Raw genomic sequence first — 13,555 nt, 5'->3', positions numbered from 1 at the left:
AATTAATATAAAAAAAATAGAGATTAAAGAGAGAAGAGGGGCCACCACCAATTCTAGTACTCCCCTTAATTACAACTAACTTTAATTTGTCTCTCCCAAACTTTTGCTCTTGTTATGATTCCCTCATGTTTTTGTGCCTTGTTGTTATAAATAACTCCACATCTTCACTCACTGCTTCCTAAGAAAGAACCAACTCTTTCTCTTCTATACACACTCCCTCCTACCTTCCTATCATCACTAACATACATAAAAATGATCAAGAGTAGTGATCAAACATGTTGCTCAAGCTTCCTCAAGAACTGCAAGCCATACATGGGTATGATATCGTTGCAGTTTGGCTACGCCGGCATGAACATCATAACCAAGATATCGCTCAACGGAGGGATGAGCCACTACGTGTTGGTCGTTTATCGCCATGCCATTGCCACTGCCGTCATAGCCCCCTTTGCTTTCTTCTTCGAGAGGTACCTACTTAACGGTTACACGTAAATTAATCTACATATATTCATATGATACTATATTGAATTGAATAGTATCATACATATATTCAATCTAATTCATAGGTGTTAATTAATGCAGGAAGGCACAGCCAAAGATAACATTCCCAGTTTTCATGCAGATTTTCGTTCTCGGGCTTCTAGGGTTAGTCATCGATCATCGATCCCTTTATCTAATTTCGTTCAAAACATCAAATGAAATTTAATTTTCTTCTCTATTTAGGCCTGTGATTGATCAGAACTTCTACTATGCGGGCCTCAAACTCACTTCACCAACATTTTCATGTGCAATGAGCAACATGCTGCCTGCCTTAACATTTGTCATGGCTATTATATTCAGGTATATATATATATATATGTGCATTAATTATAACAAAATTTTCATTTAATTTTCTTGTATATTAATCAATCTTATTATGTGTATGGTTCTGAACAATTTTTTGGTTGATGGGTCGAACAGGATGGAGAAAGTGGACATAAAGAAGGTGATATACCAAGCGAAAGTGGTGGGGACGATCATAACGGTGGGAGGGGCGATGCTGATGACCTTATACAAGGGGCCACTGGTGGAGATGGTGTGGTCTAAGCACCGGCAATCCCATACGGGTGGCGGCAGCAGCGCAGGCGAGACGAGCGACCGTGACTGGTTCATCGGCTGCATTCTTCTCATCATTGCCACCCTTGCATGGGCCTCTCTCTTCATCTTGCAGAAAGCTGCCCTCAAAACGTACTCGAATCATCAACTGTCCCTTACATCATTGGTCTGCTTCATGGGAACAATTCAGGCTATTGCTGTAACCTTTGTCATGGAACACAATACCTCAGTCTGGAGAATTGGTTGGGACATGAATCTCCTTGCTGCTGCATATGCTGTAAGAACTCTCTCTCTCTCTCTCTCTCACACACACACACACACATACACACAGTTGTGTCTATAATTAATTTTCCTGTTATTGTTAATAGTATATGTATATGTTATAAACATGGCAGGGAATTGTGACGTCTAGCATTTCATATTACGTACAAGGACTTGTAATGAAGACGAAAGGGCCGGTCTTCGCCACCGCGTTTAGCCCTTTGATGATGATCATCGTCGCAATCATGGGCTCCTTCATACTAGCCGAGAAAATCTATCTTGGAGGGTAATTTTCCTTCTATCTAAAAAAATAATTTACTAAATAGCGGGTCAAATTCAAATTACTCCACGTAAAAATTGAAATAAATTCCAAAAATCCTCCTGGATATGAACTAAAAGAAATGTCAAAAAGACACCTTACATTTTGACTTCAAAAGTCTAAATGGTTAGCACTGTTACTTAAATTCAAATTACCCCTATGGGTTTCAGATGCTTCCTTTTTAAAATATTAAAACACGATTTTTCTACTTTTTCCCTTCGAAGTTTAAAGTTTTTGCCCGTTTCAATTTTGATATCAGGTAATTTGAATTTAGCCCCATAAAATATTTTCTTCGGTTTATCTAACTAACGTATACATAACTTTGTGACATCAAACAGTGTGATCGGATCAGTGATAATTGTGGTGGGTCTCTACTCAGTACTGTGGGGGAAGTACAGGGAAGAAAAAGAGGAGAAGATAAAGAGACAATTGCAAGAAATACCAGAAGCCATAAAAGATAGTAACATTACACAAGTAACGGTGGAAAACATAGAAGCTGAAAAGTGCACGTCAATTGCTATCCACATGCCCCTATCCAACCCCCCAACCAAAGCAACCGATCATCAACAAGTCTGACATGCATGAAGAGCAACTCATCACTCTTGTTTTCGTTTTCGTTTTTTCTTGTTTATTTTGGGATTTTTGTACTTGTTTTCATTACGATCTTTAGTTCCTCGTTAATTCTGGGTTTTAAGATGGATCGATTTTGGTTGAACTAAGTAAGCCAAGAATGTAATTAGGACTTGATTATGCAACTAAGAGAATCAGGCCAGGAATCTCTTTTACTACTTGGAATGGAGTGTTAATTCCCTGGGAATAATTTTTTCGATATTTTTGCTTGTAGCAAGAATCTCATACACAACATGCAGATGATAGTGATCTGGATTCTTAGATATAATTTATTGCATTCATACTAGCTCAAACACAAGAAGACACTGCATTTTTTGTTCCTGCATGCACTAATTAATATGACTTTTTGTCTAGAAATTATATTCAGTAGCTAGTAATTAATCACAGTTGTTGAATTGATATTGGCTGTTATTTCTGCATGGGCAGTGAAAACATAAGTTATAGCTAAAAATTATGATAAATGTTGATCAACGTGGTTAGAATTCAAGTTTTCACATTGATTTTATTTAAACATGATAGATAATATTATTTGCGTATGAAAAGGTATTTGGAATTATCTTCTTCCTTTTTTTTATTTATATTCATGCATGAAAACTATATATAGTTCAATCCACGTCAAATATTTGTTTGTTCTTTTTAGCACATCGAATAGAATATATCTATTCGATGATGTACGTCCGTATTCGATATCTTATAAAGTATATATAGTCTCGTATTTAATTGAAAAATCTCGAAAATATGATTCTTATTCTTGGATTCCTATATCTTTTATTCCTTACAGCATTAATTAGTATCTCTTCATGCAAAGGGATTCTAGTTCTAGGTATAGAACATAACCGTTGATAGAATCCATTTAAGAGAATTTGATGACATATATAGTTGTCCTCAAATCAATAAAATATTGTTTCAACGGAACTGGGAGCAGACTCGTGAGTTGATCTTTTTTTTTTTTTTATATAAATAAAGGAATAAAATATTCAATATAATAGTTGAAATAAGTAGTAGGAAGAGAATAAAAGTTTAATAGAAAAGAATATATATGTATATATATAGTGTGGTGCAAGAGTATGCAGGAGTTGAGACTAAGAAAAAAGTAACAAGTTGTGGTGCAAGGAGCAGCTCCAGTTGCTGATGATACCTAAGATGCACTGCACTTTCTTGGTTTAAAAATTGTAGTATAAGCTTCATTATTATCTAATTTAAGTTTTCTGTTAATCTTTCTTCCTTGTTCTATATATTAATTATAATAATCTTGCTCTTTACTTCCCTCATATTTTTCTAGATTGAACTATTGTGAATCTTGGCATCGTTTAACTTTTGTGGAGCTACCTCTCTTCTTTGAAAGCATTTCTTTTTTTCATTATCAAACTCTTTTTCCAACTACATTCACGTATCTCTCATACAAATTAATTAAACACTAAAAATACCATTTAAGCTACCAAAAACAAGTATTATATGATCAGAGTCAAGATCAAACAAGAGAAAGATTGATGAAAGCATGAGTTTAAATGACAATTTACTTAAGTTATATCATTATTTAATTTATATTTATTTAGCATTTTTACTATCTTTTAGTTTTTCAATATCTGTGAAAAATTTTCGTGTCTATCAATATTTTGAGAATTGTGTTTCTTTATATTACGAACTAATTTCAAATATTTGAAATCTAATAGTTCAAATTTAAAATTATACTACTACGCAATAAAATCATATGAATCATGTGGAACACACTTGTTCATTACTAGTTACTAAATAATTACAGTAGTTTGTGTTCCCATGCAAAATTGCAAATCATTTCAGCCCAAATTCAACAGAGAAAATGCATTTCAACAGTAAAATTCCATCAAACTTGAACTGTATATTATCTTAACAAAAAAAAAAACATTGTTTCTGAAACTACAGGATACATCATCAATTAGGCTCTCGACGGTTAAGAGTTTATAAGCATTTTGTGCTTGAACACTTATTATATTGGGGTATGTACGATTATCTTCCCTCTCCCAAGTAAAAACATTCAATTAAGACCATATCCATGCAGGTGAATCTCTCTGCTTCTATAAGGTTCGGGTGAAAAAAATCAGTTAGTGGTAGTGCAATCAAACAGCGGATATGGACCTCCTCGAGTGCAGTATATACCAAGCAGTAGCAGTTGAGCAAAGCAAAGATTAGCATTTCTGGTCTAACTACCTCTGTCATCCTTCGAGAGAGCGACGTAGTTGATGGGAATTACACCACCCGCCTTGCCACTGTCTCTCCTGTCCTTGCCACTAGATATTCCATGACGGGCTGAAGGAATCCCCACACGCCTACTATTTGGTGTTGCAACCATTGTGTTAGCATATGTGCTCTGACCCAAAGGTTTCTTCACATTTGGCTTTGAACCAAAGAGTGTTTCTTGTTCAGTAGCTAATTGATCTTGTAGCTTCTTTTGTTCCTAAGAGATGTTCAAGTATTAAAGTAAGAGCACCTGAATTTTGTATTGATAATCTCACAACAATGCGGCACCAAAATGTTGATAGTAGATGCATGTCAAAAGACAAGTAGCCAACAAAATCATGTGAATGAATCCATTACAAGACATACCCGAGATCTGCGTTTCTCCTCTTCTTTTTCTTGTCTGTAAATGGTGAATTCCTCCAATGTCCGCAATAAAGGAGCCTGGAATTCACATGTCAGGAAGAAATAGAAACCTGATATTTAAGAAAGAAAATAAGACACAGAGTTGTGTTACCTTATTGTATAGGAAAGGCATATTTCTCTCTAGTTCCCATGCCTTTACTTTCACGGTTAAACTCTCAACAAGAGCTGCGATGGCATTTCAAAAAGATTCACTTTCTCCTCAAAATCTTATTGCTTATGTTAAGAAACAATCAGAGCATGTACGGGAAGAATGATATGCTAAAACAGGAGAAAAATTTGCCCATATCCCTAACAATATCACAGCACCATCAGGAGAAGAACATTTTTGTCTATTAGTTTGCTAATGGGCAGACGACCAGAATGCTTCTAGAATCTCTTCTCAATTCTTTCCTTGAGTTTCTGCATAATTGATTCACTACCAAAATCTATTGAAGGATCAGATGGAATGATGCAACTGGTTCTAGAAATCAAAGTGACAAATGAGGCCCAAAAGACAACTTTGCTTGAGAAGAAACCACATTAATAGACAATGGTGGGTGAAGACTCTTAAAGAACCGAACAAAAGCAAATCTAGTCCTCATTCCAGACTCATAAACCACAAAATGGAAGTTCATCAATTTTTTAAAATTTACTAAGATAGAAACCCAAAGAGCTGGAATAACCAAATAGCAATTACTGCTGCAGTGACATGTAAGCTTTTCAATCTAGACTCCAACTGGTTATGATAATTGCATGTTTCTTTCACCGCTCGGTGGGTACCAAACACAAACCTGACCATGAATGAAAAAAGCCAAATATTCCCAACAAAAGAAATGATGAGGAAATCATATCCTGCCACTCCTATAATAAGCAATGGCATAAAGAGATAAATGTTTGGACACTGACTAGCTTTGCATAAGCCACAAAAAAAATATCTATCAACCCTAAAATCCATCATGCAGTTGTGACTTTTTCAAGGCATTATTCAATTGCTAAAAAAGACTAAGTATCAAACATGATGACTTCGCTCACATGGTATTTTGCTGACTAAGATTCTTGCTTTCTCAGCACGTTTCAAATTTTTGTGCACTCCTCTTCCAGCACTATATCGATTTTCATCCTGGCAGTAAGATGAAAAGGTAAATAATTATGAACTCAACCAATAAATTTATCAAATGCGTAATCCCAATGTATAAAACTTATGAAAGAATCTTTATCCATCACATGCACAAGCCCCAACTACTACAAATCACAGTGTAACAATAAAACTTCAAACCAGGGAAATTACATCTCAAGAAGAAAAAGGGAAGCCAAATCTCTCAATTTACAGATTCCAATAACAGGCCATGTCATCCAAATTGATTAACCCATGCACTGGAAATTCGCACATGGGAGAAAAGGCAATTAAGTGAAATTAGTACAAACATAAAATTCTTAAAGTTAGAACAGAACTTACCAAGCAATGATAAATAGTAGAAACTTAAAATCACATTGAAACAGGTTTCACACACTGGATGCAAAAGATCTTCTCCAATCTCCATGCAGGAAAAATGATCTCAACCTTTGCACCAGTCAGCCTTTGGTGAAACTAGTCATCAGCATTATTGATAGGCATTCTTCAAGGCCGAGATGATGAGGCCATACAGATCGGGAACATAAAGGTGTGAAGAATGCTAGCAGTTGTCTTGGATAAGAAATACTATTAAAAGGTTTTAAACTTGGCTGTTGTGTCCCCTCAGTATGAGGAAAAAATACAATCTAAGAACTGATTTAAGGCCAAGAGAGAAAACACTAGCTGAGATGCTTGAGACTGGTTGATAGTTGATCCGACATGAACCTTACATGAACATGCACCAATTTTTTTCTGGATAAGAGATGACCTAGCTAGGACCAGCCTGTATAGTAAAGGACTTCATAACACAGCATTTTCCATTTTTTTCCGGAAGTTGTAAAAATTTTGCACGCATGGTAAAATATAAGCACTAGCTTCAATTTAACATGTCAAGCGTGTGCCCAATTGTTTGCGGAACAGCAACAGTGCATTGAATTCTGTATGCACCCACCAGCAATTCATGTTACAATGAGCAAATTTTGCAATTACAGGCCTACAAGCCAAGGGAGTTTGCAAAATTAATCCTGTTGGTCATGGATTTAACACATATGGTCTCGTGACTTACAAATTGAGGTAAATTTTGGATCTGTAATGAAAATCAGCATTATTATGGCACCTGATCAGTATCCACAGCTTATTTTAGTGCCCTGATGTAGCACACAATACAATTCCCTTCCAGAAACTAACAGAAGCCAAAATTTTGCCACAATGTGTAAGTTACAGCACAAACCGTGCTAATGTAGTAAGCAATCTCCATTGGTACTAATTTTGTAAACCTCCCCAAGTATGAGACTCTAAGTACAATTCTGAGTTTAGGAAAGTCACTTGATAGTCGCCTAGCTGTAAGTAATGTGATCCTAAAAGATGCTATTATTAGTCAGAAACAAAGATATGCACATCTCAACATCCATCATCACAACTTCACAACTTATATAAAGAACACAAATGAAATAATCCAGCAAAGGTACTTGTATGCTTAGTTTAAAGTATTTATATTCTCCAGACACCAACTAAGTCTACTATCAAATATGCCTCAGCTCCATGATTAACTAAGTAGATGTTTTGTTCTCAACAAGCATGACCTTAACCTAACAATTTACAATATTGAAGAGACATACGTGGACTACAAGACAAATTGCAAATGGACGAGTATAAATAAGCCAGCAATAATATGTGTATCATGGTTGCACTAATCTAACGGAACTAACTCAAATAGAACTAGTTCAAAGACTCCAAGAGAATAGGTTAAAGATCATCTAAAAATAACTTGAAAAATGGAACTTTCTTACAATCAATCCTAAAGGACCTAATGGCATGGTAAAACGAATTAAGATAGCAGAAGAAAAGTATTACTCTTTCATACTCATCAAGCCAGCTCTCCTCTTCAGCTGCATGTCTCCATTTCTCCACCTTATCCAAAATATCCTTTCTGCTTTGAGCTTGTTCTTTGGCTTTTGCAATCTGACCATCCATACTCGATAAAAGGTCAGAAAGATCGACACTACCTGCAGTTGCACATTGAAGTGATTGAATTTTCACAAAAGTATTTCTGGAAAAATCACAACAGCAAACATGCACATTAATAAGGTCTATTTTCATTTTTCAATTCTTTTCTTGGAAGGTTATCATGTCCTTTTCATCCTAATAATAACCAAATAAAAGGACCATTTACTTTCCAAGATTTGCAGAACCATTCTGGCAAATATGCACGTGTCAAACCCGAGAACTCAGAAAAGGTAGGGAAAGAAGAGGCCCAACTTAGCAACAAGGCTAGCAGTCCTGACGAAATACAGCTTTTTTTAAGGTGCACAATAGTTACGTTTTATTTATTTGCACTTAATAACCAGGAAAGTCAAGGTAAGTTCTAGAGGAAAACTGCATTTGCATGGCAGATCAACAAGGATAAAACAGGATATGAGAATTTATAGCACGAGTCTCCACTCGCTAAAACATGAAACATTTAGTTTCCTATATTATGTTACTATAGGTGATATTATAATGACAGATCACCAAGGATAATTCCTCTGTCATCATGAATAAACTGTTCCATGAGATTTTTTTCTGACTTACCAAAGAAAATGGAAAAACACCTGTACACTGTCTGGCTCTGGAAGAATAGAGTTTTCAAGCATTAACTTGAACATAGGACATGGTCAATAGTAACACCAAAAGCAGAGGTTACTAAGGTCTAATCAACTACAATATTTTCTCAAAATAAACTTCCAGTTCAGCAGCGGAATGCATTGCAACATCAAATCTGGTCGAAAAAAAGTCATTGTTAAGTTTGCCCTCTTATTTTCTTTGCTCTCTTCAACCAGAATAAACATCAAATAGCATAGGAAGAGGTCACTAACTGGTTTATAACTGCTAATCAAGTAGAGTAGAACTATTATTTTCTCATTATAGCATGAGGAAAAAGAATCAATGCAGATGACTAAGCCATACTGTAAGGCATCAAGGAATGAAGAAACATTCAATCATGCTCCCACAAGCGAAACTATCGCAAGAGCAAGGAGCACCAAACACAAATATATACTTGTAAATTCCTTATGCATATAGGATGAAAGAAAACTAGTAAAGTATAACGAAGATGCAATTATCAATCTAACTGGCAAAAAGCAATTAACCAGACCAGATTCGATAAGAGTGCTGAGAATGTGCCGTGCTTTATCACTATCAACATCCATATGAACCCCTTCATATATCTTTTCAAGCTCAGATTGCTTCTTAAATATAAGCTCTTTCGTCTTACTGGCTTTCAAAACATTCAAACGTTCAACTTCAATTTCGGCCTACAATGTTGAAAATTGCAACAATAAGAAACTATAAGATGGTATTTATAACATAAGTTCACAATCATCTACAAAATTAACTAAAAGGGAAGTAATCGACCTGCTCGATGACGTCAATGCATAGAGATCCAGGACTTGAAACTTCATCAGCAGTGGAAGTGATTAAGATAGTGAGATGATCAAATCTTGTTTGCTCCTCAACAGGCATATCCATGAGGCCCCAGAGTTCTATAAGAGTTCTGCCAAGATCTTGTGCCTGCATGCAAACAAGGCATTGATCAGGTTAAAAGTAAAAAGTCAGAGCACATACCGGTCTCCAGTTGTCAATACTAAGTTACTAACAAGGTCAAGATACATATGCTCAGTGTTGAATCCAATGATGTGAAGAAAAGAGGAAATCCAAGGCATCAAGACAGAATTATATACTACTATTAAACTCAAAAAGTCGTAAGGAAACATTTCATCTACCTGTCATGGTCTATCCTGATGGCACCTACTGAACCAATTGCGACCAAATTGTCAAGTAATTTTGTAATGTCAAAACTGTTAGATTTGGTAAAATGCACAAGATGGATTGATGAAATGACATTATATATTATAAAGCATACCATGAATAATCTATAATCTATTCTGCCTTCACAAGAGGGCAATATAGAGCAGTAAATGTTCATTGAAGGAATTTGTTTTATTCTTACATATAACAAAACTACAAAGAATATATCAAGTTTGTAAAGTAAGTACTTCACAATTGCTCCAGCAAACAGGTTCTAGAAACAAAAGGTTAAGTTAAATTTCTTCAAAATCAGAAAAACAAGCTATGCCAACATATAATCAGGCACTTCATTACCAATTTGTTGGTGAAACTCTATCTACCAAACTATGTGAAAAGCTATGAATGATGGAGAAATTTCTCAAGAATACTAATAAGCAATAGAGTAAACCATAATCATAGGGTTTTAATCACTATGGTGTTTGCACGTGTGAAAACATACAGAAAGAAAAGGAAAAGCAACATAAATATAAGCTCTCACATCCTATCACTTATGTCAGCCTCTTTATCACTTATCAGCCCATCATATTGGCACCAACCACTGAATTGAAATCTATTAATTTTTCCTTAAAGAGATATCTCCAGTGGATTCTGCATTATTGGATCAAAAAATACTAAAAAGTATGTATTACCAGCCAATCTCTGGGCAGGAATGGCATTAACTATGAAACTTTGAAGAATTAACACGATTCAGTATCTTCCAGTTAGAGTGGAGGACAAAGGACGGGAGTCATAAAACAACTAACAGCAAGGTGTGTGCAACTGTGCATGATTAGAGAACCAGGCCATTGGCAGCTGAATCTTAAACAATGCAATGAAAACAACTAAGCATGTGAATGACAGCATAAAAACTACCATCTACAAAATATTAACAAAAATCTACTTCTTCCAGAAACTCATTCTTAATAATAAAATGAACTTTTTCCAGCAATTCTTTTTTATTTATAGTTACAAAGATACAAATCTTAAAAACCTATAATATGAATGACAGCATAAAATAATAGTGTAATGGAGGTAGAGTATTATGCACAGATTAGTACATAGTTCTAGGAAGTAAATAGCTAACAGCTAATGAAACTTATAAACAAATATTTAACTTCTTCAAGAATCCAGGAATTATCTATTTTCTATAATCAGGAAAACTATTCTTGGGAAAATGCAGTTCAGTTAATGATGATACAACATGTTATAAAGTCGTCGCAATGCAAAATAGACAACAGAAGTGGTTCTTAAGGGGTCACCTTTAGTAATCGCTGTTGTTTCTTTTGATTTAGTAAATTCAGTTTGCTGGTTAATCTAGCTAGTGTTTCGTTGCTTATGCTCTTCGATTGACCAGCAGCAGTGTCAACAAAACTTGGATGAATTTCAGCCATTATCTTCTTAAAATCTAGCGACATCACAACTGTGAGTTCATGGATTGCACTGATATGGCTGCTAACTTTTTGCAAACGCAGATTCTGAAAAGAATAAAACATAAGATTATTGTTAGTAAAGGAAACTGCCTAACTTAGTCAATTTTATAAGATAACTGCAAAACATGCTTATTACAAACCCTTTCAAACTGAAGCTCCTGAAGGTGAGACTTCAGTTCTCCCAACTTCTTTGTTGTCAGGTCCAGTTCATCTACATGAATTTCATTAGGATCCAAAGTCTGATCACTGCCTGCTATATCTGCACAGATGTGTGCAATCTGGACTTCTATTTCTGAAATCTCCTTGAGCCTCTCTTGTTTCTTTAGCCTCAAATTCTCCACAGTGGGGCTTATAATAGATATTTGATGCTTAAGATTACCTTTCATCTTATCATACTAAGACAGGAAAAAGGATAAAACACGTAAGTATAGAGCATGAGGCAGCTATTGCTTTGCATAAGCATGGATATGAAGAGACAACCATAAATCAGTGGAACTCATATGATCTCTCTCAACAGCAACAAGAAAATGATGGAAATAATTAGAATGAGGTTTATTCTCTATTAACAAAAAGTAAAAACAAGAAGATAGAAAGAAAGAATAAATTTCGCACAAAGAAAGCTATGATGATGTCTTTGATTTTTAGAAGCCATGTAGACTTACATGGACAAAACATTATTTTGGGAGGCTGGCAATAGGAAAGTCATAAAGATTATGAAAACTGATTCAATAACAATAAAGAAGTGACACTGAGCAAACCTGAGGGACAGAAAACCGTTCTCCAAGAGCAGAAGCAAGTTGTGCAATTTCTGCTTCAGAAGCAGCCAGAGACTGGTGGAGCTCAGCTATGTACTCTCTGCTTCTTTCAACCTTCTTCCGGTATATGTCAAGGCATTCCTGCTCCAACTGAAGAAGGATCTTATCCCTCTCAGTGTCACTTTCTCCAATTTCATCCCATATTTCCTATTTGTGCCAAATTAGTTAATAACAATACCAAATTCTCCAAGACAATAAATTGCATTATCTAGAGAGCAGTTATACTACTCAAGAAATAAAATTTCATTCAACTCCAAAAATTTGACCATTTTTTATCATTATAAATGAGGTGAAAAATGGGTGTGCAGTCAACATCCACACATTGTACTCTTCCCCCACATCCTTGACAGTGTGTATCAGACTGCTAACAATCAGAATTACAGAGAGAACATACAGCTCCATAAAGCATCAATAGATGAGATAAAAAGCTGCATTATTTGAATAGTGAATACGGATATCCGGAAAAAGGAAGAAGAAAAATTTGCAGCACAATAAGTAATCTCACTGATATTATTTATTAGCAAAAATATCAGCCCTAGGATGGACGTCAGATTTCTGATCAAAAGTATCAAACGGGAAAGAAGCCAAAAAAGGGTTCGAATGCCTGAAAAGATTTCACTGATATTATTTAGTTAGAAAACTATCGACCCAGCATGCAACGTTCACTCATCCCGACTTACAACTTACGCAACAGAATGAACCTAACTAGAAGTGCGGATACCGGCACACTAAACTTTAATTCGGAAACTCCACAATAACGCAGCGGCATTATCAACAAATGTCACTTCAACAACCATTCCACTTGGCAGATGCGATCACTATAATACGTAAAATTGATTCAAGGGAAAACCAATAAGAAATCAACAAACAGAAGCGTGTCACCTGTTCTCTACTACCTGAAGTTCACGGAGGAGAGAAGCGCATGTGGTGGTGGCAGATTTCGACAGAGAAAGCGGCGAAGAGTTGCTCACACCAAAGTTACTTGTACCAATTGACATGGTGGTGAAACAGAGAAAGTCAGGAGGAGAAAATTCAAACCCTAGAGATCAGTGGAATACTGAAACAGAGGAAATCTTGTTCTTGATCACCATTATCAAATTTAGGGATACGAATTTTGCCAGTTTGTAAGAGCAATTAATTACCTTTGGATTCGATTCTTGAGAAAGACAAAAAGGGGGGAAGCCTTTTATGGGTAAAGTGGTGGATCTTTAGGGGTTCGTTTGGCGGGAAAGAAATTCGCCATGTTTTAATTTTTAAAAGCTTAAAAAATTAAATGTATTTCTTCTTACTATAACTGTCCAAAGCTTTCAAATCTTTGTGCATGAATTGGGTGTGTTAGACTGATGAGGGATGAATTGAAAGTCCCGTTATTTAAACGTACTTTATACATCGTAAAATTTTAAATTTTATTTCTTTCAATCATTCAGAGTCTCCATTTTATAATGTTGAAGGA

General features: G+C 35.5%; 2 protein-coding genes across 3 annotated transcripts; one reads left to right on the top strand and one right to left on the bottom strand.

Moving 5' to 3' along the window:
* The first annotated feature begins 172 nt into the window (after positions 1-172).
* UMAMIT9 (nodulin MtN21 /EamA-like transporter family protein) lies at positions 173-2,460 on the top strand. The gene is made up of 6 exons (XM_011087644.3): positions 173-464; positions 580-642; positions 721-837; positions 958-1,369; positions 1,488-1,639; positions 2,011-2,460. Exons 1-6 carry the CDS (start codon positions 253-255, stop codon positions 2,246-2,248), a joined length of 1,194 nt encoding a protein of 397 aa, XP_011085946.1. The 5' UTR covers positions 173-252; the 3' UTR covers positions 2,249-2,460.
* Positions 2,461-4,122: 1,662 nt separating this feature from the next.
* Positions 4,123-13,356, bottom strand: MAP65-5 (microtubule-associated protein 65-5). 2 transcript variants are annotated; one of them, XM_020692066.2, is made up of 11 exons: positions 12,999-13,356; positions 12,046-12,249; positions 11,428-11,682; positions 11,117-11,332; positions 9,426-9,581; positions 9,166-9,325; positions 7,887-8,038; positions 5,954-6,041; positions 5,034-5,107; positions 4,886-4,960; positions 4,123-4,736 (listed from the first exon to the last, which is right to left on the bottom strand). In XM_020692066.2, the coding sequence occupies exons 1-11, from the start codon at positions 13,098-13,100 to the stop codon at positions 4,482-4,484; spliced, it is 1,737 nt and encodes a 578-aa protein (XP_020547725.2). In that variant the 5' UTR covers positions 13,101-13,356; the 3' UTR covers positions 4,123-4,481. The 2 variants fall into 2 exon arrangements, with proteins under 2 accessions (XP_020547725.2, XP_088735646.1); XM_088879520.1 differs by having other exon boundaries at positions 12,985-13,354.
* Positions 13,357-13,555: the final 199 nt, after the last annotated feature.

Source organism: Sesamum indicum, linkage group LG1, assembly GCF_026168435.1.
Source record: "Sesamum indicum cultivar Baizhima isolate 11 linkage group LG1, ASM2616843v1, whole genome shotgun sequence".
In the NCBI taxonomy this organism is placed as follows: domain Eukaryota; kingdom Viridiplantae; phylum Streptophyta; class Magnoliopsida; order Lamiales; family Pedaliaceae; genus Sesamum; species Sesamum indicum.
This window is presented reverse-complemented; position numbering and strand designations above follow the sequence as displayed.